Source organism: Aptenodytes patagonicus, chromosome 11 (genome assembly GCF_965638725.1).
Source record: "Aptenodytes patagonicus chromosome 11, bAptPat1.pri.cur, whole genome shotgun sequence".
Lineage (NCBI taxonomy): Eukaryota > Metazoa > Chordata > Aves > Sphenisciformes > Spheniscidae > Aptenodytes > Aptenodytes patagonicus.
Window position 1 is genome coordinate 1,883,680 of NC_134959.1, and position 23,892 is coordinate 1,907,571.

General features: G+C 42.6%; 1 protein-coding gene across 2 annotated transcripts in view; it reads left to right on the forward strand.

The window, feature by feature from the left end:
• GALNS (galactosamine (N-acetyl)-6-sulfatase) overlaps window positions 1-23,892 on the forward strand; it is a 46,206-nt gene that overhangs the window by 7,084 nt on the left and 15,230 nt on the right. For both annotated transcript variants that reach the window (XM_076348918.1, XM_076348919.1), the window contains 7 exons: window positions 2,075-2,218; window positions 4,163-4,229; window positions 4,346-4,473; window positions 5,305-5,444; window positions 6,655-6,758; window positions 12,961-13,097; window positions 15,712-15,814. In XM_076348918.1, coding sequence (XP_076205033.1) covers window positions 2,075-2,218; window positions 4,163-4,229; window positions 4,346-4,473; window positions 5,305-5,444; window positions 6,655-6,758; window positions 12,961-13,097; window positions 15,712-15,814 — 823 coding nt within the window. The remainder of the gene's footprint in view (window positions 1-2,074; window positions 2,219-4,162; window positions 4,230-4,345; window positions 4,474-5,304; window positions 5,445-6,654; window positions 6,759-12,960; window positions 13,098-15,711; window positions 15,815-23,892) is intronic.

The following is a 23,892-nucleotide window of genomic DNA, read 5'->3' on the forward strand; positions in this document are numbered from 1 at the left end:
GAATTTCAAATGTGCTTGTGGGCTGTCATGGAATCCCATGGGGTCTGGGGATCTCTGAACAGTTGATTCACAGTTTGGAACAGTGCTGTAATAAATAAATGCATAAATAGCAACTTCAAAACTACATAGACACCAGAGGAGTACTGCTTGGTTAACAGAATAATTGTTAATGAAGAGACTTCGGACAGGAGTAGTTAACAGGGGGATACTGTTTAGGAAAGTCATGGGATACAATTTATTTAACAGTTTCGTTAACGAGTTAGAGAAGAGTGAGTTTGAATTGTGGTCGGATTCACCGGTGCTGCTGAAATTGGAAAGATAGCAAACTAACCTAAGACAGTGAATTATTTATTACCACAAATCCAAACAGCAGAGTGGCCGTGAAGAATCGGATCAGTGGGCTGAATGCAATAAGATGCAGTTCAGTGCTAATAAATGTAAATTCATACACCCAGGGAAAAGAAATAAACAACGCAAATACAGATTGGTTCCAGGCAGTTATTTGGAAAACAGCAAATCTGGAAGGGCCTGCAGCTGTTAGCAAGAAGCAGACTAAATATGAACGTGCAAGTGCACTATCGTTGTGCACCCAAGAACTGTTATCCTGGACAGGACTAGGGAGTGATACTGTACAGCAGCGGTCTCTATCATTTGTGCACACCACCTGCTTCCTAGAAAGGTGTAAAGAAATGCAAGGTACGATAGTTAAATTGGAGTCTCATCCTAGCCACGCACAGAATTTTAGGGCTTGTAAAGATTTTTAAGTTTTCCAGCAGATTTTTATATCCTTTCAGCATCCCTTCTAAAAACTTTTCAGGGTGTCCTGTGACAGTAAGTTCCACAGTTTAATTATATGTTTGCAAGTCAAGTATTTTCCATGATCGGTTTAGAATTTGTTGCATTTCATTAAATATCTCTCTATTTTTTGTGTTGCGAGAGGGGGAGAATAATCAGCATCTCAGTAATTATTTGATACCTTTTTCAAGTCTCTTCCTCTGTAAGTTCTTTTAGGGCTTTCTTAGAATAAAATATTTTTTCAGGTCCCCTGTGGTATAAACAGCCAGAAATAGCTTTGTATTATCATGCGTATAAATGAGAAAGGGGTAAAATCCTGCAGGTCAGACTTGCAGTTTTAGTTACATCACCAAGATACGATCATAGCTGGAATGATGATTATTTTCTCTTATAACTCATTTTGGAATAGAACAGTGTAACACCGTGGATCATTTTACTTCAGGTAATGCATTTTATGCCCCTTATGTTCAGAAAGTGTGCAGAAGGTGATGGCACAAAATGGAGAGGTTGCAGATGCAGGCTTGTGAGTGGAAGCTGGAATGATTCAATAAACATTAAGCTACAAAGATCTCCTTTAGAGACTGGGAGAGGATGGGCATTCTGTATATTCAAGATAGTATAAATGAAGGAAACGGAGAATTTGCAGTATAGAAGTTGGAGATTAGAGAGGAGCTTCATCTTGAAGTTAAGGACGGAGAATTTTTAAGCTGCATAGTAGAATGGAGCTTCATCAGGAGTAGCTAAATGTGTCTTATGTTCACATGTGAACGTAAAGAACTCATTCTCATTTACATTCAGGTCTCTCTGTACCATTTTGGCAGCATGAATACTCCATAAAGGGAATGCAGATGTAATGGTACTTTTCATGAGCTTTACCTTGTGTTTTTACAGCTTAGTGGTATAAAAATTACTTGTCATAGATCAGGATCCTTAAATAAAACATTATGTGCGTCTTATGCAGTGGCTTTGGGCAGCGTAGTCCATCAGTTCAGATCATCGAGACACTGAGAGAAGACACCAATAGAAGGAAATAACGGAAAACAAAGATTGGGCAGTAGACTAAAATGGGATATATGTAAGCACCGGAGCAAGTTTGCATGGATGAACTTGCAACAAGTATGAGAAAGATCAAGACAGTGCTCTGCAGTCATTTATTTGATTAAAATGCTTGAAGTTTTTCTTCTTAGGCAAAGATTGTTTTCTTGCATGCCATTCTGATGAGATTATTATTTGCTTCTTTGCAGTAGAATTTTAACTCATCTCTTTCTTTTGTTCCTAGGCATCTGGGTCACAGGCCCCAGTTCCACCCCCTGAAGCATGGGTTTGATGAATGGTTTGGATCCCCGAACTGCCATTTTGGACCTTTTGATAACAGAGCGCTCCCCAATATCCCTGTGTATAGGGACTGGGAAATGATTGGCAGGTAATTCAGCTACTTGCCTGGTAATGTTATTTTCTTTGCTTTCCCTGCTGACATTACAGTGTTGGAAGATAAGTGCTAGCGTAGCAAACCCATTTCAGTGAAAAGGGGTTGGCAAAAACAGCAGTTGCTTCAGAATCAGAGTTACAGGCTCAGTTGGACGGGCAGTGATCTACAGGTACTTCACCCTGTGGAGGTGAAGTACACCTCGCCAAAGAGGACCTTTATAGCGTGTCAAGCATTGGGAATATCCTGCCTCATATATGATCTGAGATGCTTACTACGGATTGCCCTGACTGTCCAGCAGTTAAGCAGTAAGCCAGTGCAGGAAAGACGCTTGTAAAAGTTAATGAAAGACATGAACAGCCCTTCTGGGTCAGGCCCAAGGCCCATTTAATCTGTTATACTCTGCGACGACCACTGGTAGTGAATGCTTATAGAAAGGGTATGAGAAAACAGATACGCGGAATGGTCCTTCTCTTGTATGGTTGTACACCTTCCTAAACTGAAGGTTGTGTCCAGATCTTTAATAGCCACTGACTTAACTTCCATGAACTAGTCTTGCCTCTTTTCTAAACCCATTCATATTTCTGGACTCTACAAGATCCTGTGCCAGGTTCTCATCTCTTGCTTTGCCGTCATACTTTTGAACAGGACTTTCCCTCTAGTCTGGGGATGGCCAATACCCAGCCTTACAAGGCCTGGGTGGTGGTTGGCATTTGAGCTAAGACAGAATTAAGGGAAAGCCTTGTGGGAAAACGCACAAGGCAGACAGAAACAGGAAGGCATAGATTAACCGTCAAGAGGTATGTGAATTTCACATCTAGGAGAGGAAGCGAGGATAGTGCTTCCTCAGGGAAGAAGAGGTTTTGAAGGCAATGCTGGCAGCAAAGGGTACTCAAGCACTGCTGCTTCTCAGTTGTGATTGTGGCACTCTGACTTTTCCAGTTAAAGCTGAGACAATACAGACCTACTTCTATGGTATTGATGCACCTCAGAGACTCGGCATGGTAGTTGACTACTAAACTTCATTCTAAACTCCTAAACCACTTTTTGTAGGAATCCTGTCTTCCTCACCTCTACCTTACCATCTAAATTTAAAGTTGAAGCTTGTTAAATGTGAAGCTAGGTGTTTGATTCTGAGGATTAATAAAGGCCTGAGTACCAAGGCCAACCTGCCTGTTGCATGTGGACCATCTAGGGATGTGACTGCCCTACAGTGCCTCCCTCCCAGAGATGTTTGCTTATCCTGTTGCGCCCTAAAGGTTTCCTGTGATGATTTCACTCCACTACTTCTCTTGGAAGCTGGTTCCATTCTGTACTGAAAGACCTCTTTATTTCTTCTCTTCCTGTTTGTAATAACCTTTTGTCTGTTTGCGTAACACCATTCTATGCTCCAAGTCTGCAGTCTGTGCCATTCTTGTCCATTCGCTTTTGAGTCTGGTATCATCTTATTTCACTTGCTGTTATTCTCCTGAGGACTGCCCCCCACCCTTCTTTGTTTAATTGGTGTCTAAAGATACTTCAAACATAATGTTTTCAAAGCAGCCCAAGTTCTGATTCCAGGATTGCTCTATCTCACTGGAAGTTGTGTACTTCTGAAAATTTTACACACATATCAAACAGCTCTCTATTGAAGGAGTAGTGGCATGAGATCTTTAAGCATACTACCCCTATTCTAATAGCTTAACAGTGAAAGGTCGGTGGCTCAGGTTTGTCCAAAACTTGCAGTCGTCGTTAATTTGGATCTAGCTGTTTCACTGCTTTCTCTCATAAGAAAAAATATGGTGACATTCTCTTTAATATCTGAAGAGAGTTTGCTGAATAGCAACGTGACCTGTTTGTCACCTACCTACGCAGTAAGTAAAGGGTGGGGGGAAAAAGCCTTTTTATGTTGTATATTCCTTAGGATTGATTTTTTTTCTCTCTGATTCATTTTGTCTTAAGGTATTATGAAGATTTCAAAATTGATCTGAAGACGGGTGAAGCCAACTTGACTCAGATCTACCTGCAGGTACTGTCTATTTTAATGCTGGTTTCTAAGCCGCAGTGACTTTATGCTTCTTTTTTTGGAGAGATTTAGATGGCAGAGGATGATTCCGTTAAATTCATTTTTATTGTTGTTTACAGGAAGCTCTCGATTTTATTAGCAAGCAGCAGGCCAGCCAGCAGCCATTCTTTTTATACTGGGCAATTGATGCTACCCACGCTCCTGTTTATGCCTCCAAACATTTCCTGGGCACTAGTCAGAGGGGACTGTAAGTCTTGTTTTTGTGGGTGTTGGTTTTGTTGGGGGGGTGGGGTGGGGTGTGTTAATTAATACCTCATGCTGCAGAAACAGAAAACCTAAGCAATGTTTATTAGATCCAAGTATGCAGATCATTTCTCAAAAGTGTATGTGTGTGCTGACATACATTAGTTAGTGAGGACTTTGCTTGGATTGTTCTTTAGTAATTTTGCTATAATCTGAAATGAAGATCATGTGACTAAAATGGGGGAGAAGGGGAAGTCTAAGCTCCTTTGCCAGTTGTGTGAGTAATGAAGTGCTGTATGTGGCACAGATGACTTTTTGGAAGGTTTTTGTATGATTAGTGCCTGTTTTAAAAGCCTGTAAATCAGACCAGCAAGTAGAAAAGCGTGCATGAAAAACGCAATATACAGGAGGCAAAGAGCTCTGTAGATATTGTGAGCCTTGCTTCTGAGAGTGCAGTTTCAAATCAGCATCCATAAGCAAAGGTATGTTATCAGCTTCAAGTCTATGGCAAGGTGGCTTTGCCTGTATTTGAGAACTTTATAGCTAAATTTATATCAGTTGCTGGTCTCTGTCCAAGAGTGGCTCACATCTGTACAAATTCTTAATACTCTTAATACCCAAGAGAGGTTGCTCTCTGCAGATAGGAGACACGGGTTTTGCAGTGACAATGGAAAACCTTCGTACAGTACCTGATGCACAAAAGAAGTATTTCTCTCTGCAGCACAGGTATAAATTATGTCCACTAAAAGCATTGTGACGGATTGCAATGCATTATGCTGTGTGACACTTCTCCTCTTTTGCTGCCTTTAATGTTTTGCATCTACTTTTGCCTCAGATACGGGGATGCTGTGCGAGAAATTGATGATAGCATTGGAAAAATCCTAAAACATCTTCAGAAGCTGGGTATCAGTGAGAACACTTTTGTGTTTTTCACCTCTGATAATGGGGCTGCTCTCATTTCAGCTCCTAAAGAAGGTGAGTCTCAGATGAATAAACCTGGGCTGGGGTTGTGACATCAAAGCTTAAATCTCCATGTCTGGGGGGGGAAGAGATCTGTACGTGAGGTTTTCCTTTGTGCAGTTAGGAGAAGCCTCAAAATGCAGAGCATTTACATTTAGAGTTAGCTTATGTTCATTACTTCTGCTCACTGTTGGAGGAGGTATCCTTGGCTAAATGGACTTTTGGCCTAACCCAGTGTGGCTGTTCACCTGTGTGCGTTTCCACTTTGTGCTCCACTATCAGGGGGTGAATATTTTTTAATTTATTTAGGACCAGGCACAACAGCTTAGCAGGGTGTTTACTCTCCATCTGCCAAATGCATATTTGAGCTTTCTGAGTACTTACAGACAGTTGAAGAGTCCCTCCTTCTTTAGCTCTCTTGAAAAACATCAAGAAGAAAAAGTATTTTTGTTACTTCACAAGTTTTCTTTTGTTTAAATGACTGTTTCTCTCAAACAGAGTCATTGCAAATTGATTTTCTAACCCACTCTCTTCTGTTTGGAGGCAGGCTGTCTCGTGGTTATTGGACCACAGAGCAGGGAGTATTCTGAGTTCTGATTTCAGCTGAACCACTGTGTTTGACTTTGTGTGACCTGGAATCAGTCATGAGACCTCACTGTTTATTCCTCAGCAAGCTTAGCTACAAGGTTGGGTTAAAACCCCAGACATTCCTGCAAAGCACTTGCTGTCTCTGAGAGTGAACATTCAGGGGATGCATGGTTATATTTCTCATTCTCATATCTGCATCTAATACTGCTCTGGTACTTTAAAAGGATTATGAAAAAAATACTATTTCTGCCTGAAAGTGTCAGATTTCCTTTAGTTACAAACAGCAGTTAACATCCTTAAAGGGAAGGAAAATGCCAGTGAAGTATTTTCTGTTTTGTTTGGTTTTTGGCTTTTTCTCTTTGGTTGATAGCAAGTTGTGTTTAACTGTCACTTGCTCCCTGACCTGAAAAGACACTCCTAAAATTTCACCATAAAGGGATATTTAAAAAAACCCCAACACAACAAACAAACAAAACAAAAAAACCCCAAAACAACTCTGGACATGTTAGTTGAAGAAGCATTCATGCAGAAGTGAAAATTCGTTTAAAACTAGCCTAAAAATTTCCTAGTTGACAGTGTCCCTTTGAAATATGATATTGGCATATCGTGGTTTTTATGGCTTCTTTTCTCTCTCTAGGAGGAAGCAATGGTCGTTTCCTGTGTGGCAAACAAACCACCTTTGAAGGTGGCATGAGAGAGCCAGCTATTGCTTGGTGGCCCGGACATATACCTGCAGGAGGGGTAAGTGTCCACTTTTAACAATTCTGATCGGTCTTAAGTGGACTGAAGTGAATGGACTGGTTCTTGCTGCCTTCAGTGGGCTTTGGATCAGACTTTTAACATGCCCATCGTGTCAGTCAAGACGCTTGTCTAAATAAGGAGCTGAATACTGCCCCTAGAGAACGATGCCATTCCTGTTCATTATTGCACATTTGCATCTAGAGTGTCTATGATTAACCCTTCTGCGAGCACCAAGCGGTCTGGTCTTTTTGTCTTCCTACTCTATTTAAACCCTTTAGTCTTTTGGACCACAGTATTTTTAGTGGGTTATGTGTTTGAACAAGTTGGAGTGTAAAGGCACATTGCTAATGTGCGTCCCAGTCTAGAGCAGGAGTGTGTTGCCCACACACACTCTCTGTGCCCTGAAGTATCAAGCGATTTGACCCTCAACGGCTTTCGCTTTGGTGTTTGATAAGAGTTCCACTCGGGGAGGTCTAGATACCAGACTATTGCTCTTTCCTGCCTGTACACAAATTCAGATATGATCACTTCAAAATAATCCTCCAGTGGCACTACCAGCCTCTCTTGTCCCAGTCCTCATTAAAGAAAGATGCAATCAATTCTTCTGCAGGCAGGGTTCACAGTAAATAATACAGATTCCCTCCCCTTTGTGAGCATCTCTCATCCCTGAAGAAAGTGATACTTCATTAACTGGGCGCTGTGCTTAAGACTGCAAACTATTCATAAATAAAACATTTTTCTAAGTTGCATTCCTTTTCGGTGGTTTAATTGAGTCAGGATAATGATAATTTATCCTTTAGGAGGAAGCCAACAGATAGCTTAGATCTGCAGCTGAGGGCAGAAGGGTAGTTTGGTTTCATCATTTTTAAAGAGTTCACAAAACCTACTAGGGATGCTTTATTATTTTTTTAGTTTGAAATGAAAACAGTCTTTTTGTTTAAATTTAAACATTTCCATAAAGCCTTTACAAGCCAAGTACAACAGCCTTGGGCTAGCATATGAGAACATGAAACTGAAGCTGACTGTTTTGTTTTCCATGTCCAAACTGAATAATGTGCTAAAAGTAAACATGCATTATAAATGGGGACAAGTAAATACCAAATTTAAAAATTCTTTCCATTGTAGTAACTCTGAGGATAATTAAGAACATGAATAGAGAAATCATCGTGCCTGCTTATTTTCTAACTGTATCGGGCTGGTACCCCTCTCACAGGTAGTCTTTTGCATGTAGTGCAGCAGTGAAGCTTTATGTGGTGCAGAACGTTCTCGGTAGCCTGCTGCGATGCATGGCTTCCTGCTTGAGGCCACAGTTGAAGCTGCTGTTTGAATTCCTGTGAACAGTCATTTCTGTGCAGAGTTAACGTGTTCGCATAGGTGGGTGGACTGACCGACGCCGTGCTATCATGAGCCCCTGCATGAGCTCGCATGCTCAGCGAGCTGGACAGTGTGCTTAAGGCTTATTGGGCAGGTATGCGCCCAAAAATCCCCTCCTCCACCACTGTTGATATCATCCTTGGCACTTAAGCACGTGCTTAACTTTAAATCCTCCCTATCCTGGGCTCCGATTCATGATGCTGCGTGCCGAATGTCTGCACATGCAGGTGTTACGCTCCCAGATGTCCTCTTGGGCTCCACTCGGGTACCTTGAGAAGTCTGTTCTGAACTCTGTCCCCAGGATGTGCTGCTTTCCTCTGAGTTAGACCCCCGTATGATGCTACTGATGAGTAAATATGTGATAGCTACTTATATGTCTTTTCTGCTTGTATTCTTGCCATCGAGGCTCCAGCACTGGTACCCACAGCAGCACTGACCGCAGGTGAGAGGTTTGGCATTGCTTCCATGTAATACAGCTCACGCTACGTTGGCCTGTAGGCGCCTGTAGTTACTGCTTCATAATCGCCTCTTTCACTGACATAGTAAGTGAAGAGACACATGTTTGCTAGTACATTTTTGGCTTCTTTTCTGTATCTTACGGAGTCTTCAGCTTCAACATCTTCTTGACTGCGAGTTTAAACTAGTCAGCCTAAGTCCTGTGTAGTCCAAGTAGCTGTAAAATGTGGGAAAACTGCTTCAAAGTCTCTCGTTGCTCTTTCTTTTCAAAAGAGCTGAAGGAAACAAAGGCTTGGGAGCCCTGAACCAGGGTGGAAGCAAAGAGCTTCTCAGGAGTGCCAAGCACAAAGCTGAAGGGTCAACTCCTCCTTCCTGCGCTGGTGTTGCTCCCGGTGCAACGGTTGTTCCTTTCCAGCCGTGGACGTTTTGAGGAGCAGGCGGAGGTCCAGCAACCATTTCAGCTGGCACAACTTCAGCCAGAATAAGAGGGCTTGTGTCTCTGGCCAGTGAAATCCAGTTATTGGGTGGAAGGCTCATCCCGCTGGTGGGATCTGGCAGTTTATTAATATCTTGTTGATATATAGGATTGGGGTTTTTTTGTTTCTATTAAAGGGTACATTTGTTTGCTTAAATAAAGGAGTACCTTTTTATTTAAACAAGTTAGGTGACAGGATTGTGAACACTTGGCAGGACATTGATAGAGGTTAGGATAATTGGTGCAGTTGGCTAATTTGCAGGTTTTTGGGGGAGAGGGATGCCTTGAAGAGTGCGTGTTGCTCTTGGCATCAACATTCAGTTAATTCTGGTCCCCCATCAGGAATATTTATTCACACACAAACAGCCTTTCTGCAGTTTCCTCCTCAGCTATGTTTTCCAGGTGAATTCACAACAAATCAGCATTTCAACATTCCCCACATCACATCTGCCTTCTGGAAGGATCCAGCTGGAAAAAAAAAAAAAGAAAAAAAGAATCATATTCTGTTGGTATTTGAATCCTCCTCCTCTCTTCCCTCACCCTCCTCCCCTTCCTCTCTCGTGCCTGCTTCCTGAAGGAGAAAAGAACATATCAACCCAAAGACAGCATTGCAACCTTTTCTTCACTATCTCCCATGGGGCGCAAATTGAAATTGAATTAGACAGGGATATCAGGTCTGCTCGCTGTGATAACTGTAAAAGGATTTTATTTAAAAACACCCTGACATTTGTTCACCCAGTTTCAAATATTTAGCTTTCCTCCTTTCCATTCCTGGCGGGGGCGACTTTATTAATTGTCGCCTTTGATTCAGAGTTAAAGCTTGAAAGCACTGATAACAGCAGTGGTGACTATTTCTTCTAGCGACGTGGCCCACAGCAAAAGGATTTCATTTTCTTAAAGACGTTATGTGTATACGGAGAGTTTATTAAAAAGAAGGGGGGGGAAAGAGGGGGGAAAAATCCGTTCTTACGTGAGTAATACCGGCTGTTTCTCACTGATACGAGCAATATCTGATCTCACTCTTTTTTATATATTATTTATTTTCTCTGGGCTGTTGCCCTCTCTGGATTTTTCTTTTTCTTAAAAAAAAAAAAAAAAAAAAAAAAATGGGAAAGGCAACTAGAATGAAAGAGCACTGTTGACAGGAGAAAATGGTAATTTTTTTATTTTTCTCTGAAAATACTTCAAAGTTTTATACAAATATTAACCTTTTTTTTTCTCCCCTTCTTCAATGTGGTGCTGCAGAGCACAGATAAATCCAAGTGGCTGTGGCATGGGCATTTAATTTCCTTAAGAAGTTTTCTCTGCTTCATGGAAAAATGTTGTCTGAGACCAGAAACGTAATTGGATGATTAAAGAGAGTCATCTACATCTGGTTATGGTTAGTAAGGGCCAGTGCAAGAAGACCGTGGTGGCCCCACAGGATTGTCACAAGGCGATGTATAAATTAGGTGATATTAGAGGCACGAGTCTCAGGTCACTGATTGCCTCTTGCTGCCTGTTATCAAAAGATTGAGGCGAGGGAATGGAGCGACAAGAAGAAAAGTCACTTTCGGATTTGCCTTATAAATTGTGAGAGACCTAATTACAAGAAGTCTCAGACACCAGTTTGCCTGCCTGCTCCTGACGTAGCAGTTGTCAGGGAGCAGGCATGTGCCAGATCTCCTCTTTATTAGACTCTGAGCTCTGCATATGGTGTTCTGCTGACCCCGCAGCTCTCCAAAGGCATGCTCGGGGTAAATTAGCTGGCAGATGAGCCCTCGAGGGACTGAGCATCTTTGCCGAGATGCTGAGCACTTGTAATCCCCTTTGACTTCAGAGGGAGTGCAGCATTCCCGACACCAGTGGCTCGTGAGGCTGTCCGGCTCTGTAATGTGTGAGCTGACGGTTTGGGTTTGGGGTTTGGTTTTTTTTTTTTTGAACGCGTGTGTACTGTTTGGTTTTTTTTTTTAATGTCAGTCCTCTTTGCGTGCACATCTGAGACCAGAGAAGAGCCTGTGCAAGGGGACGGTCCAAGGAGCACGCAGCGCTGCCTGCCACAGTTAATCTCGTGGACGGCACAGCCGGCTTTGGTTCTCCCCAGCGGTCCACGTTCACCAAATGGCCCCGGGGAGAGGAAGAAGCAGGGTTACCCCATTGGAGGGCTCAGTTCTGTTTCCTTCTCCACAGCTGTGTATCAGAAGATCCCCATCCTTTTCTCCATGCAGAAAGGGAACTTCATGTATACATCTGCTTTTTGCGAGGGATTTGTGGGCTCATCTCTATTTGTCACTGCCTACAAGGACAGGCTGAGCATGACCTCTTTCAGGCTGCCTGCTGCAGCAATGTCCATGAATAAGGCTTAACCTCAGATGCCTGAGGCCTTCTGCAAGATCTACTGATCCAACTGCTTTCCTGGGCAAGGGTTTCCATGGCCAGGCTTCCTCTTGTGCTTAGAGCTTTGCACTTTGATTTCTTCTTAAGAGTTGTGGAAGTATTCTTGCATGCAGCTTTAATATTATGTGTTCCTGCCAACACCTTTTGATAAATGAAAGCCATTAAAATTTGAAATTACTGTAATCAAGTAATGTGATATTGTAATGTGAAACTTGTAATCAGTCCCCTGCATGTTGCTTTCTCCAGTTTTTTTTTTTAACTTATTAATTCTTCCTTTAACTGTTCACTTTTTTCAGCCCAGTCTTTTAATAAAAGGCTTAGTGTCCCAGCAAAAATAGCATTTTCCCTTCAGCTTATTTTTTCTTGAGCCAGCATCTCGCAAAAATTCATTTATCATGTTATCGTTTGTTGTCGTATTTAAATAATTAGTGTCAGCTTACAGGCTGGGGTCCATTTGTGCGTAGAAAGAGGATTTGGAGATAAAAACTCTTTGATAGTCCCAGCATTGTAATGTTCACACTGACATTCGCAGGGCTGCTGCTAGGACTTGGATTTCAGTCAGAAAGTGCTTCTGTACTTACAGATGTGGGCTTGTATCAGATGGCTTCTTGTCTCCGAACAAGTGGTACGGCTGAAAAGGCTCTTTTCATGTCGCATCTTGTGCTGGTGCATCCTGGTGCAAAACAGTCTTGCTCTTGATTTGAATGTATCTGCTTCAATTTAGTGTGTCGCTGGCTAATTAAACATCCTACGGCAGATAACTGTAGCATACCACAGGGAGGATGGGAGCAAAGATTCAGAAAGAATCAGTCAGAACAGACTTTTTAGATTTTTAAAATATAAATAATTAAGACCAGAGAGATAAGTATGTCTTCCAATTAAGGAATAAAAAAGAAAAAAGCAAGGGGGGGAGGGGGGGAAAGCTTGCACATCTCCATTGGAGCCAAAACCAGATGTTTTTCTCCCTTATTAAAATACATACTAAAAATACCACAACTTTACAGTTCTTGAATTGTTGGAAATGGTTTGCAGATGAAGTCATCGGGCTCTTTTTGTTATTATCCATCTATCCGTGTGCTTTCTGGGAACTCTCTCAGGGTATTCTGGACTCCAGAGATGACCTGGAGAGGTAACAAATCAAGGACTTTTTTTTCCTCTTGGTTTAAGTGCTGATTTTTTCAAGCCGCAAATGACTTGGAATTTGCTAAATTAAGTTCAACTCTGCGAAAACATGCTCCTGTAAAGTAGATGCATAGCGAGAAGTGAGAAGAAAGAGAGGAAAATGAAAAAGTGAACCAAAATGCAAATGCTCCCTGGAAGTGGAGAATTATGGATCATCTCCTTTATTATTTTAATAGGAGGTTTGCTGGTGACTGCAGCACCGTAAAGGGAGATATTCTCAAAAGATGCTTAGCGGAGAAGGTTCAGGAAGCAATACTTCTGCTTTGGTGGAAACCAGCCTGTTTCGTTTTGGCTTTTACTGAAGGTCTTTTTGCAAATGCGTTCCTGCTGATTTTTCAGGTCAGTCATCAGCTGGGCAACGTGATGGATCTCTTCACCACCAGCCTCTCTCTGGCGGGACTGCAGCCTCCCAGTGACAGACAGATTGACGGCATCGACCTTTTACCTGCCATCTTGCAGGGCAAGCTAATTGACAGGTTGGTTATGAGCCCAGACCTCCGACCCTTGCCTCCAAACTGAAGTGATGCCATTTGGGGTTATTTTTTAAAGCAGGTTTGCAGAAATATTTTATAAACTGAATTGATGCATCTTTGCTCCTGCTTGGTGAGGTGGGGTAGCACCAAAGCTTTTCGCTATGTGCTAATTCTCTGGTGGTGCAAGCAAAGGTGGGATTTCCTGACATGCGGCATGTTGGCATACAGCGGAGTCTGCGGACAGATGAAAATGTCAGGGGGTTAGCAGGGATCCCTGGAACAACATATGGCAACAGGGGAGATAAAAGCCTGGGAACTGTAGCCTGGGTAGGGGAGAATACATTATTTATTACTGGGAAAATGTCCAAGAGTATGCTGGGTCTTTATAGCCCCAGCTGGAGAGAGGTTGGAGGTAAAGGCTGGGCTGCTGTGGATGAACTGGAAGCCCACCTCCTCCCAAGGTCCTGTTTCTGTGGATGCTTTTGCAAGAATAGATTTGGGTTAAAGACCTGGGATCTTTATGGGCATGGAGGAGTGCTGTCAGCTGTTGGGTACAGGCACTAATATCTGACAGCAAAGATCCTTGGCTCTCTTGTTGGAAGGATTGGAGGTCAGGAGAGGTCTTGTAGTTGTGATTTTGATGAGGAATTTGGCAGCCCGGGAAATCTGAATACAAACATATTGTTTCTCTGTGAGACAGGGAGGAAACACATGCATGGAAAACATATTGGACTTCTTTTCTGTGTTGGACATAAGGCTTTGTTCCGTAAAACTGCTTTTGTGCCCATTAACGCAAGAAGCATGCGTACAGTATTACCTGAGAGCTCAGCCAGTGGCTGACATGAGGCATTGCATATTCCTCAAACACAGCCTATCCCATCTTCACTTCCGAAAGTTTGTAAAGTTTCTTTGTTGTTTTAAAAGAGAATTTCATTGCAGCCACCAATCCCTTGGAACTGGTGCTGTTTGTGTTACAATAGCAGTCACTCGAGGTGCATCATGGCTTTTTTTCCTTCTCCCCCCCCCCCCCCCCCAGACCTGACCAGGTCACAGTTTCCACAACCCCCAAAAACTTTCTGGAAGATGCAGTTGTTGTGTTCTTTTAAGCTTAAAAAGGAAAAAGTGAATGGGGAAAAAAGAAATTGGCAATAGCAGAATTTTGAGTACAAGCTGTGATCCTCTTTCAAAGATGGAAAATATTTTTTTTAAAAAAAAAGCAAAAACCTAATCCCCACACCTTCAATCAAAGGGGCGCATAATAGCTTGTCAAATAGTGAGTGTTTATGGCAAGGAAAGAGGAGACTGGCGTACTTTGTGGCATATTTGTTTGGGCTTTTGTTAATGGGACTGATTTAGATCAGGTTCTGCACTTTGGCAGATCTCTCAAGCTGCCTTTATTTCACCGGCGTTTCAGGTGTGTCGAGGATGCAGGAGTGGGCTCTGCTGGCAGCAGCGTTTGCCCTTTGTTCACAGGCAGTTCCTGGTGACAAAGGAGAAAGGCTCATTGTTTGTGCGAGGAACCTGCAGGGGAGGCTACAATTTTAAAATAGAAGAGATCTAAGGCCACTCCTGTCATTCAGACGTGGATATTTTAATCTTATCTTGCATTTAGGGACTGTTTTTTCAAGGTGGAATCACCGGAGTGAGTAGTTTTGCCAAGTGGCGTCTCTGAACAAAAGACAAAGATGTAGGTACCCTACTGACAGTGATAAACAGCTTCACGATCTCATCCTGTCAGCAGCCTGAAACAACTGGAGAGGAGAGCTGACTAAGTCTGATGTCCTTGTGTGATGAGCTGCACCAACAAATCAACCCCCTCTCCTGCAGATAGTCTGTTTCAGTAAAATTTTGTACTGTTCCCTCAAAAAGCAAGAGCGTGTTATTGGGGAAACCGACAGGAACATTGCTGGGATGCCCAGGGAAAGGGTAGCGCACGTACACAGGTGCAGACCAAATGCTCCGAGTGAGGTGCATTTCTCAAACATATTTTTAATTAGGAAAACCTCCGCAAAAAAATCGCAGTTTTCAGTGGTATGTTTAGATGATGCAAAGGGAGATTTTGGGAAAGAAAATGGACAGGAGTTAAGCATGTCTGGCTGCCAGGTTTTTCCATATGGGGTTTTTCTGAGATGTCATCCAGAACAGGCTAGCATCTGGTGTCCTCCCCGGCCACCCTGTCCATGTGACACTAAGGGCACATAGCTTGGTGCTGCCGTAAAGAGGAGGCTAAGCATCACATATTCTGTGAATCCCCATTTCTCTCTCTCGCGCGCGCACACACACGCCGCTTCTGAGACATTTGGTGTTTAAATCGGCACGCTCTATAGGAAATAACAGGGTCTGATAGTTCAAGGATTAACAATCACTGGCAGCCAAGCTGTATAATGTTTCATTCTTGCGCCCTGTGAGCTCTCAACTTGATGAACACTTTTAAAAATGTTAATTGAAAACCTCGCAGTGGAGACTATTGGGAGGCAGCCTGTTTCTGACTGATAGCCGAATCGCAAGTCAGACGCCATTAAAGTGTTTGTCTCCCTTATCAGCGAGGCTGCTGCGGCGGTGGCTGCCCGGGCCCATCGCGTTGGCGTTTCTCATGCAGTTTTGCTCTCCTTCTCAGGCCCATATTCTATTATCGTGGCAACGAGATGATGGCAGTGAGAGTTGGGCTTTACAAGGCTCACTACTGGACCTGGAGCAACTCCTGGGAGGAGTACAGCAAGGTAACAGGACACCGACCTGCACCCTGGTCTCATTCATTCTCCTGGGGAAAAAGAATCCTTTAAAGCAGAGTTTTAAATTGGGGAATGTTGCTGTGCACTTGCAAGCCAGCCTTTTATTCACAGCCTGTTAAGAGGCAAAATCTGCTGCAAAATCTAAGGGGACTGGTGTCACAGCACCCCTCTACTGAAGTTGGAGGCAAGCAGAGGAAAATGAGCAAAGTCGGAGTTGTTCTGAGAAGTGCTCCCTTTAATCAGCACTTAATGCCCCTTAATATTAAGCTGCTTCTCTGCTGAATTCTGAGCTTTCATGTGTACCCTCACAAAGTTTGGAGTCTGATGCCCAATTGATCACGTGTCTCACAATTTCTAGTTAAAAGACCTGGTGCCCTGAGCTATTTAAATGGAATAGGGATGGGTTTGTTGTGGTGGTGTTTTGGTTTTTTTCTTGAAAGGGAAAAGGAAAGCCGTAGGAACCGCGCAGTGGAAAGAACAGCAGTTGTTGAAAACAGTAGAGTACATGTGTTTAATCTATTATCAGCACTTTTGCGAGCCCATATCACACTGTAAGATGTTTTACATTTTATTTGCCAAATAGGCACAGCTTTTGTAATTTCCTGGCTGATCTTCTCACTGATGTTAAGCACTATTATTTTTCTTCTTTTGTGTCTTTCTTGCCTCAGACCTGGGTACTAAACTCTGGGGCATTTCTTGAACGGCAGGTTCACACATGTGCCTTGCTGATTATACCTTTAGACATGAACTAAATGCATTATGGCACAGCTCTCGGCAGTTTTGACAGCAGGCTGGTATTGGGGAGGGATTGTTTGTATGATTTATTTTTTTATGTCTTTTTTTTTTTTTTTAACTTATGGTGGGTCCTCAAGGCATCACAGGTGCAGAAATAAGCGCTGATGACATTTGTGGATATAAAAGTGCATGGTTTCTTTCATTGGGATGTCCTGGGGGTAGAAGGAAACATCAGCTCCAAGGGAGTCATTTACATTCAGGGCTGTAAATATGTGCATTTGTCTTTTTAAGACTGTAATGCTCCAGGAGTCAAAGTTTCTGTTTTACACGGAGTAAGGAGGAAAGGAAAGTTGGCTCCAGAAATGCATTGCACGCTCTGTCTCAGTGCTAATTCTACACAGCTGAAATGAGATAATGTATTTGTCTAGGTTAGTATGCGAGTAAAACCCATATGTCACACGTGGCACAGTGTGGAGGATTTTCCCTGCGTGAGAGACACTGGGAGCTTGTATGTACGTGTGTATGGGTATATGAACGGGCTTAGAGGCATGCTTTTCCCATGTGCATGGAAGATAATGTCACACACGAATAATTGTTCTCCATTGTAATATAAGCACATACACACACATACCTAGCTGGGAAATAAATAAACGTCTGCATTGATCTAAACTTATTTGTACATGTCTGAGTATGTGTGTAGCCGTGATAATGGGGACCAGTTACTCATTTCAGAGGCTCTCCTACTGTGAGCAATGGCAGTTGTGCAATTAAGGAATATTTATTTCTTTCTAAGTCTTTGTTTAACTACTGTCTGATAAAAGTCAGCAATTATACTGTACATCAGAGAGATTATTAAAAATTCACTTGCTTTCCTGCAGCTTGTATCACATGTGGTTGATGTGGGTAAAATTGGAGCGCATTAGTGGACAGACTAGCCATTAACAACATGCAGAGGAAGCTGAGGCTGAAATTTGTTCCAATTCTCCTCATGTCCTCAAGCCATTAATTACAAGCCTTGCAAGTTTAAAAATAGAAATAAATCAGAGTGCTGAACAGTTCCACAGTTCTGAGTCCTGTTTTAGGAGTTTTGTAATCTCACCTTACAATACAGTTGCCTCTTTTCAGTGACTGGTGTTCTCAGCTGTATTGATGTTGGACTATATTTATGCTGCCAGAATCAAAAAGGCCAATTTGTTTGCTAATTTCATTTGAAAAATGTATTTAAATACATGCATGTGTGTGGCATTAGGAATTCTGACTGCTGGCAGGTTTGCTGTTCGATAAGTTTGATTTGCCATCCCAGTAGAACTTCAGCTAATGAGGCCTTGTTAATTGTATGATCTTTAGCATGGGTCCTTACCTTATTGTGAGTCCAATGTGATGATTTATTAAACTTTCAGATAAGAAACTCTCTATGTCTGAAGGTCCAAACTCAGACCTGGAATAAACAAATGTATCTGGTTGGCATGTCGTCCATTTGAAAGAGATCTGAAGTTGGCCAGGTGTGTCAAAACAGCTGTCTGCAAATTTTTAAGAGGTTTGTTTTATGGGTAGTTGAGTATCTCATTATTTTGACAGATACGTGGCACATTTTAGCCAAACCTTCTTTCACTTTCAAAATTCCCTTGTTAATTGACAGCGTGGGAAATCATTGATACAGAAAACTTGCACTGTTTTTAATCCACGCTTTGTGCATTTTTGTTTAATTTTTAGATGAGATTATACCATTAAAGCAGCCAGAACCACATTTTCATGTTGCTATTGGAAAATGTGAAACTGGTGCATGTCCTGGGTCTGTTTAGGACTACCATGTCTTTCAGGATTATCTAGAAAGAGCGTGTGCGATTTTGGCCTCTAACCTGGAAAGCTATGGGTTTGAATGTGGTATAAGTTAGTTAAGTAATAAAGTATGTATATACAAATAAAAATGTACCAGAGAGAAGCAGCTTACAGAAAGCAAAGCCTAGGAAAGCATTACAGGGATATGAATGCTTCTCTCCCTGTGGCACTTGGAATATTTACACTGGAAAGATCCCATGCAAGCAGTACACAGGTTTACCGTTGTCTTAGACTCCCATGACATTAACACGCCCTTACTGGTCTGCGTCCTCTGCCTTATGGCCCGGGATTAAAATTTGTCATCTTTCACAAAGATGAAGTGTGCTGTTCTGTTCGTCCTAATTTTTGTTTGTTTGTTTTTTAACCCCCAAGCAATTCTTTTCTAGTCTGACTCCTCTCATAAACTCTTGTAGTCTTTCTCAGTGCTGGAGGATACCTTGATGCTGTCTTTTCTGCTTACTTGATTACTCAGGTAACTTGCGTTCTTGAATTAGTCTCTTGAAAGCATAAAGGGAAGGCTCACTCAACAGAAGCAAGTGAGAGTAAGCGCTCTGTGGGACATTCTTCCTGTAGATTGCACAGGATGCTTATTTGGGTCTGTTTACCTGGCTTCTGTCTCCTTTCGTATAGGCAGCTCATGTTTAATAGTTTGACATATCTGACATTCAAGAGGTGATAAATGGGACAGAGGTAGATGAAAGGAAACTTTACTTGAAAAATATGTTTGTATTTTTAAAGATTTTTAAATAGTTTGGTAGAGGGAGAGAAATCTTCACCCTGCACAAGACCTGAGTCCCTGTTGCTCAAGGACTGGTGGATATCAGAGTGTAAGCTCTTCCACCATCTTTGACCACCTTTCTTCTTGTAGCAAAAATCAGCAGTGATAAAAACAGCCACATGTGTTGTGTGTTGGAGCAGAAGTAAGAACTAAGGATAAACGTGGGGAGCTCCCTCTCTTGTATGGCATAAGACATGCAGGACTTTTATTGCAAGTCTCCTGTAAAATGCTGTTCTTGTTGCTCTCATCATCCATCCTTTTAGCCTGTAAGTCATGCTTGTTCATTACCAAATTTGAACTGGATTGCGAAGTGCATGACAAATAATGCATGTGAACTTGGTGTTTCTGTTTTATTGCTACTGGTGCCCACAGCCACGATGCTGGGTGCACAGCTTCCCGTTCCTAAAATACGAACGCTCAGAGTCTGCATTGTTATGAGTTATATTGTCCACTGGATTGAAGGGAGAGGTACATTTCATCTTCCTTGTTTGGAAGGAGAGGTCTGAAAGGGGAAAAAATGGGTATTCCCTATGGATCTATCTGAATAGCCAGCAGGTCCTTCAGGAATTGCCTAATTTAATGCTATGTAGAGGAGGCAGGAGCACGAGCTAGCAGGAGAAAGGAAATTTCCTTCTCTGCCTGCCACAGAGACGATCCAGCAGAGAATAGTTCTTGTGCCCTCCAAGAGCAGTGATGCAAGAAGGGGAAAAAAATAATTAAGAAAAAATGTGGAAAACGCCCTTTGGTTCATTGGAGAGTGGCTGATAACATCAACCTTTCTGCTGTCAGCTTAGTATCTTGTTAGTAGTCTTCAGTGGGTTTTTCAGGAGAGCTCCTGTGCCTTTAAAGGATTGGTGTAGGTGCCTGCCAGAAGACCCTATTTTTTCATGTAAAATGCCAAAGGGGTTATTCCTGCCGCAGCCTGTCTGATTGCCCTTCTCCTCAACGTGAAGGGATCGATAAAGCCTTTTCTGCAAGGGGGATGTGAAGTCAAGTAGAACCTCACAAATAATGACATTTGATTGTGGTCCTCTGAGCATATGAGCTAGCCATTGATTGCTTCTGCTTCAGAGCCACTGGAGGCTTGCTGATCTGCCCATCTTCTGGGGTCTCTTCCAGACAGTTAACACATTAGAAGCAATTTTTGTTCAACGGGGTTGAAGCTTGGCAGTCACACTTTCAGGTGTCTGGTCATTCAGAGCTCCAGCTTGGGAGGCTTTTGCTGGGAATTGCCAGGAGAGTGAGACCAGCCACTTACCCGTGCTGTGGCAAACAGCAAGAAACAACATTCCTGGCTTTAATTAACTGCTGTTCTTTTTCTCCTTCCAATATTAATACAGTTTTGCTGCTCTGGGTTTTGTGTGGCGGAATGAGGAGACATGACCAGGAGACAGACCCCAGATTTGCTGCGCCACTATCAAAATCTGCAGCCGCTTGTCAAGTCGGAGGGATCTGGGATAGCGCCAGGGTGACGAATTGCCAGAGGCTTACGTTAACACAAGTGGTGATTCCATCACTTGGCGGAGAGCCCAAACTGGCAACCGGCTGTATTTGTCTCATGTCTATATTGACATAGCATCTGTAGTCCATTTGCTCTGGAAATTAAAGTATAAGCTGTGCAACCAATAGCCGCTAGATCTTATGAACGGAAAAACAATCCAGGTTACACGATTGCTGGGGAGAAGGGCAGAAAGACGTGCTCACTGAAAGGTTTACCTGATGTGCAGGAATTTTTTTTTTTTTTTTTTTTTTTTTTTTTTTTTTAAAAAAGGATTGGTGGAATTTTTCCTACGGCAAACAGGTCTGCGCGGTGGTGCAAAACGCTGTGCCTATGCAAGAGACCGGGTGCAGGAGCTGAGCTATTTCTGGTTGCCATCTGATGCTCTTTTATGGGCTCCCTTAGACGTGCTCTAGATAGGATCTTCTTGTTTGGCATTCATGCTTTTATAATTGAGGAGAAAAGATCCAAGAATTTGCTTAAACACAGGGAGTGACCTTTCTACTCTGTTTGATCAGTGTTACCTGTAAACATGCAAATTACCTTGGATAGCGTGCAGAGTATAATATTAGGCACGTGCTTTAACTGGCTGTTGATCCCCTGCATATTGTTATTAACAGTCTGCCAAATAAATAGCTTAAAGGAAATAACAGCAGATGAAGTGGTAGTTGATTTTGGTTTTGTTATCCTGGTGGGCTCTTCTCCGACATAACATAGCTTTACTTTTGGGTGAAGTTCCCATCCTCTTGGCAGTGCCAGAGAGCTGAAGCTGGCCCTTTCTCGGCGTAAATGGGGAGAGCTCCTCTGCAGCCCTGGAATGATGTGGCTTTTGCTCCAGCTGAGAACCTGGCACGTTTGCATTTATTGTTAAAGCCTGCAGTGTTCTTGGGGTCCATGGGGCATGTTGTCAGTTCAGGCTTTTACAAGGGCGGGGGGGGAGAGTTTAACGAAGAGCAAGAAACGATCCAAAATGGTGACATGATTTAAAATTATTGCCTAGAAGAGAGTCCCCTTCCTCACCAGGCTTATTGTCCTGCAGCCTGCTTGGGGTAGCAGAGCGGGAGGGCAGCTCCTTCTCTCCCATCAAAGACATACACAAGGAGTTTTGGCATGTCCCTCCACCCCAGCTTCCAGTACCACACGTGACCAAATTTGCACGCTCTCCAAGCGACCAGAGGCATTGTCCAGATGCTCCGGAGTGTGGATTGTCTCATCTTCAAATACTTCTCAAATCTCAAGCAGATTTAATTTATACTAGTTTTGCTCCAGAAAAGAAAAGCAATCCAGACTTGGGGATCCCAGACTTTCAGTTCACTGGTATAGCTGATTTTTCTCTTTCCATCCTGACAACTGAAAACGCTTTGACTTACAAATAAAAAAATGACATAGAGTTGTGGATGATAAGTTAAGGGACAAAAGACCAGGCTCCTCTACCTCTGTCTGTAGTGTATTACTTACTGTGATGCTGGACAATGCCTTGATCAGGGTGTGAGGATATAATTTTACCTCTTATTTTTTGCTCATTTGTTGATGAGCAGGTAGAAAATATTTTAAGCTCTCTCTGTAGGTTGAATATTGGCAGTCACACAGTACATAAAAATAATAACAGTCCATTTTATTTGTGGAGATAAAGTTGAAAGGCCTCAGAAATTTAAAGGGTGGTTTCAGCCATATTTTAAGAGAGTTATTTATCAATGTCGTAAAAAGGTATGCTTGATTTTTTTTTTTTTTGCTTATTTTATTTTTTCCTCAATAGACTACTCTTCAAGAGGGCATTGAGTGCTTAGATTAGAAAGACAGATAGCTCTTGGCTAGTGGCATCAGGCAAGTTGTCGCAGCACGCACTTTCCTAGGAGTCTTTGGGTCGTAGCCTGGGCCGTGTTCTGGAGTCTCAGCTACAAGGATTTTATAAGAAACAAAAGATAAAATGTAAACAGAGCAATGTATAAACAAATACCCAAGAGACTAAAATCTTCTTTCAAACTAAAGCATTTGCAGCCGAAGAGCATTGTACCAATTAACAGGCTCTTAATTAAATTGCTTGTTTGATTTGCATCCAAATTATAATTTGGATGTTATGTAGGCTTTGATACCTTTTCATTAACTGTTCCTTTTGAGGGAAAAAAAAATAAATCTATTTTTCACTGTGTGTTTCAGAGGCCTGTGGCATCACAAGGTGGAAAGGTCAATCATTTTTGTATCCATTTAAAGTCCATTATTGGTAGGTCACTACAACCTATCAAGCAACTCTCTTATTTTTCCAGTCAGTGATTCAGGAATCTATAGCTCTGTGCAGATAAATGGGATTTCATGGGCTTCTAAACTTCTTGCTTTATTGAAAAGCAGAATATTAACTGCTCCACTGACCAGCTGTCCATTAAAAACACAGGATATTTTTAGAAAATTGTTTGCCAATCAAATCCGACCAACATCTGTAGAGAGCCTTTTCAGTTTGTTTGTTTTATAAGCAAATGCTACAGCTGCTTTCCCACCTCTATTGAAATATTCCCATTTACCTTCTCTCCATGTCTCTGTCCGTGTCTCGGGGCATTTTGAGGTATTGTAAGGAGCGCAGCGTGTTAGCTGGAATTGTAAAACCGAGCTTTAACAAGTCCATTTGGTGCTAGTCCTTGCTGGTCTATGGGGCCCCCTGCTTTATTTGCTGTTCAGTGAAATTAGTGCTTTGCATTTTTTGCTATTCCCAGGGCTTAAATGGGTTCTGTTAGCCCTCAAGACTGCAGGCCAGGCCCTAGGTGATTAGGGAGCTCGACACCTGGCTAATAACCGGCTGGGCTTTGGGAGATGCAGCCTGGCAAGGCGTGCAAAGGCAGATGCGGAGAGCTCGCCGCTCTGGACTTGCGAGCAGGCAGCTCGCTCTGTCCCGCGGTGGCCAGCAAGCACTTTAACCCGTTGCTGCTAGCAAAGGGAGAGTCCTAGTACTTGTGCCCTCCATACCCGCTGCTGCTGCTGGGGAAACCCCGACTTCTGACCCCCTAGACTTGAATGTTAGTGGCAGAAATGTCTCCAGACTTACTACACTTCTTCCAGCCCCACTCTCATTCCCAGGTGAGTGCCTCAGGTGAGACGCTATAAATCAGATCAACAAATGGACCCATTTCTTTAAAATTAACCAGATTTGCTTTGTTCTTCAGTGAAACAGATCCTTCAGGTCTGGTGTCAGGTGCTGGCAAGCTGAGTATTCAGGGAGGCTAGCAG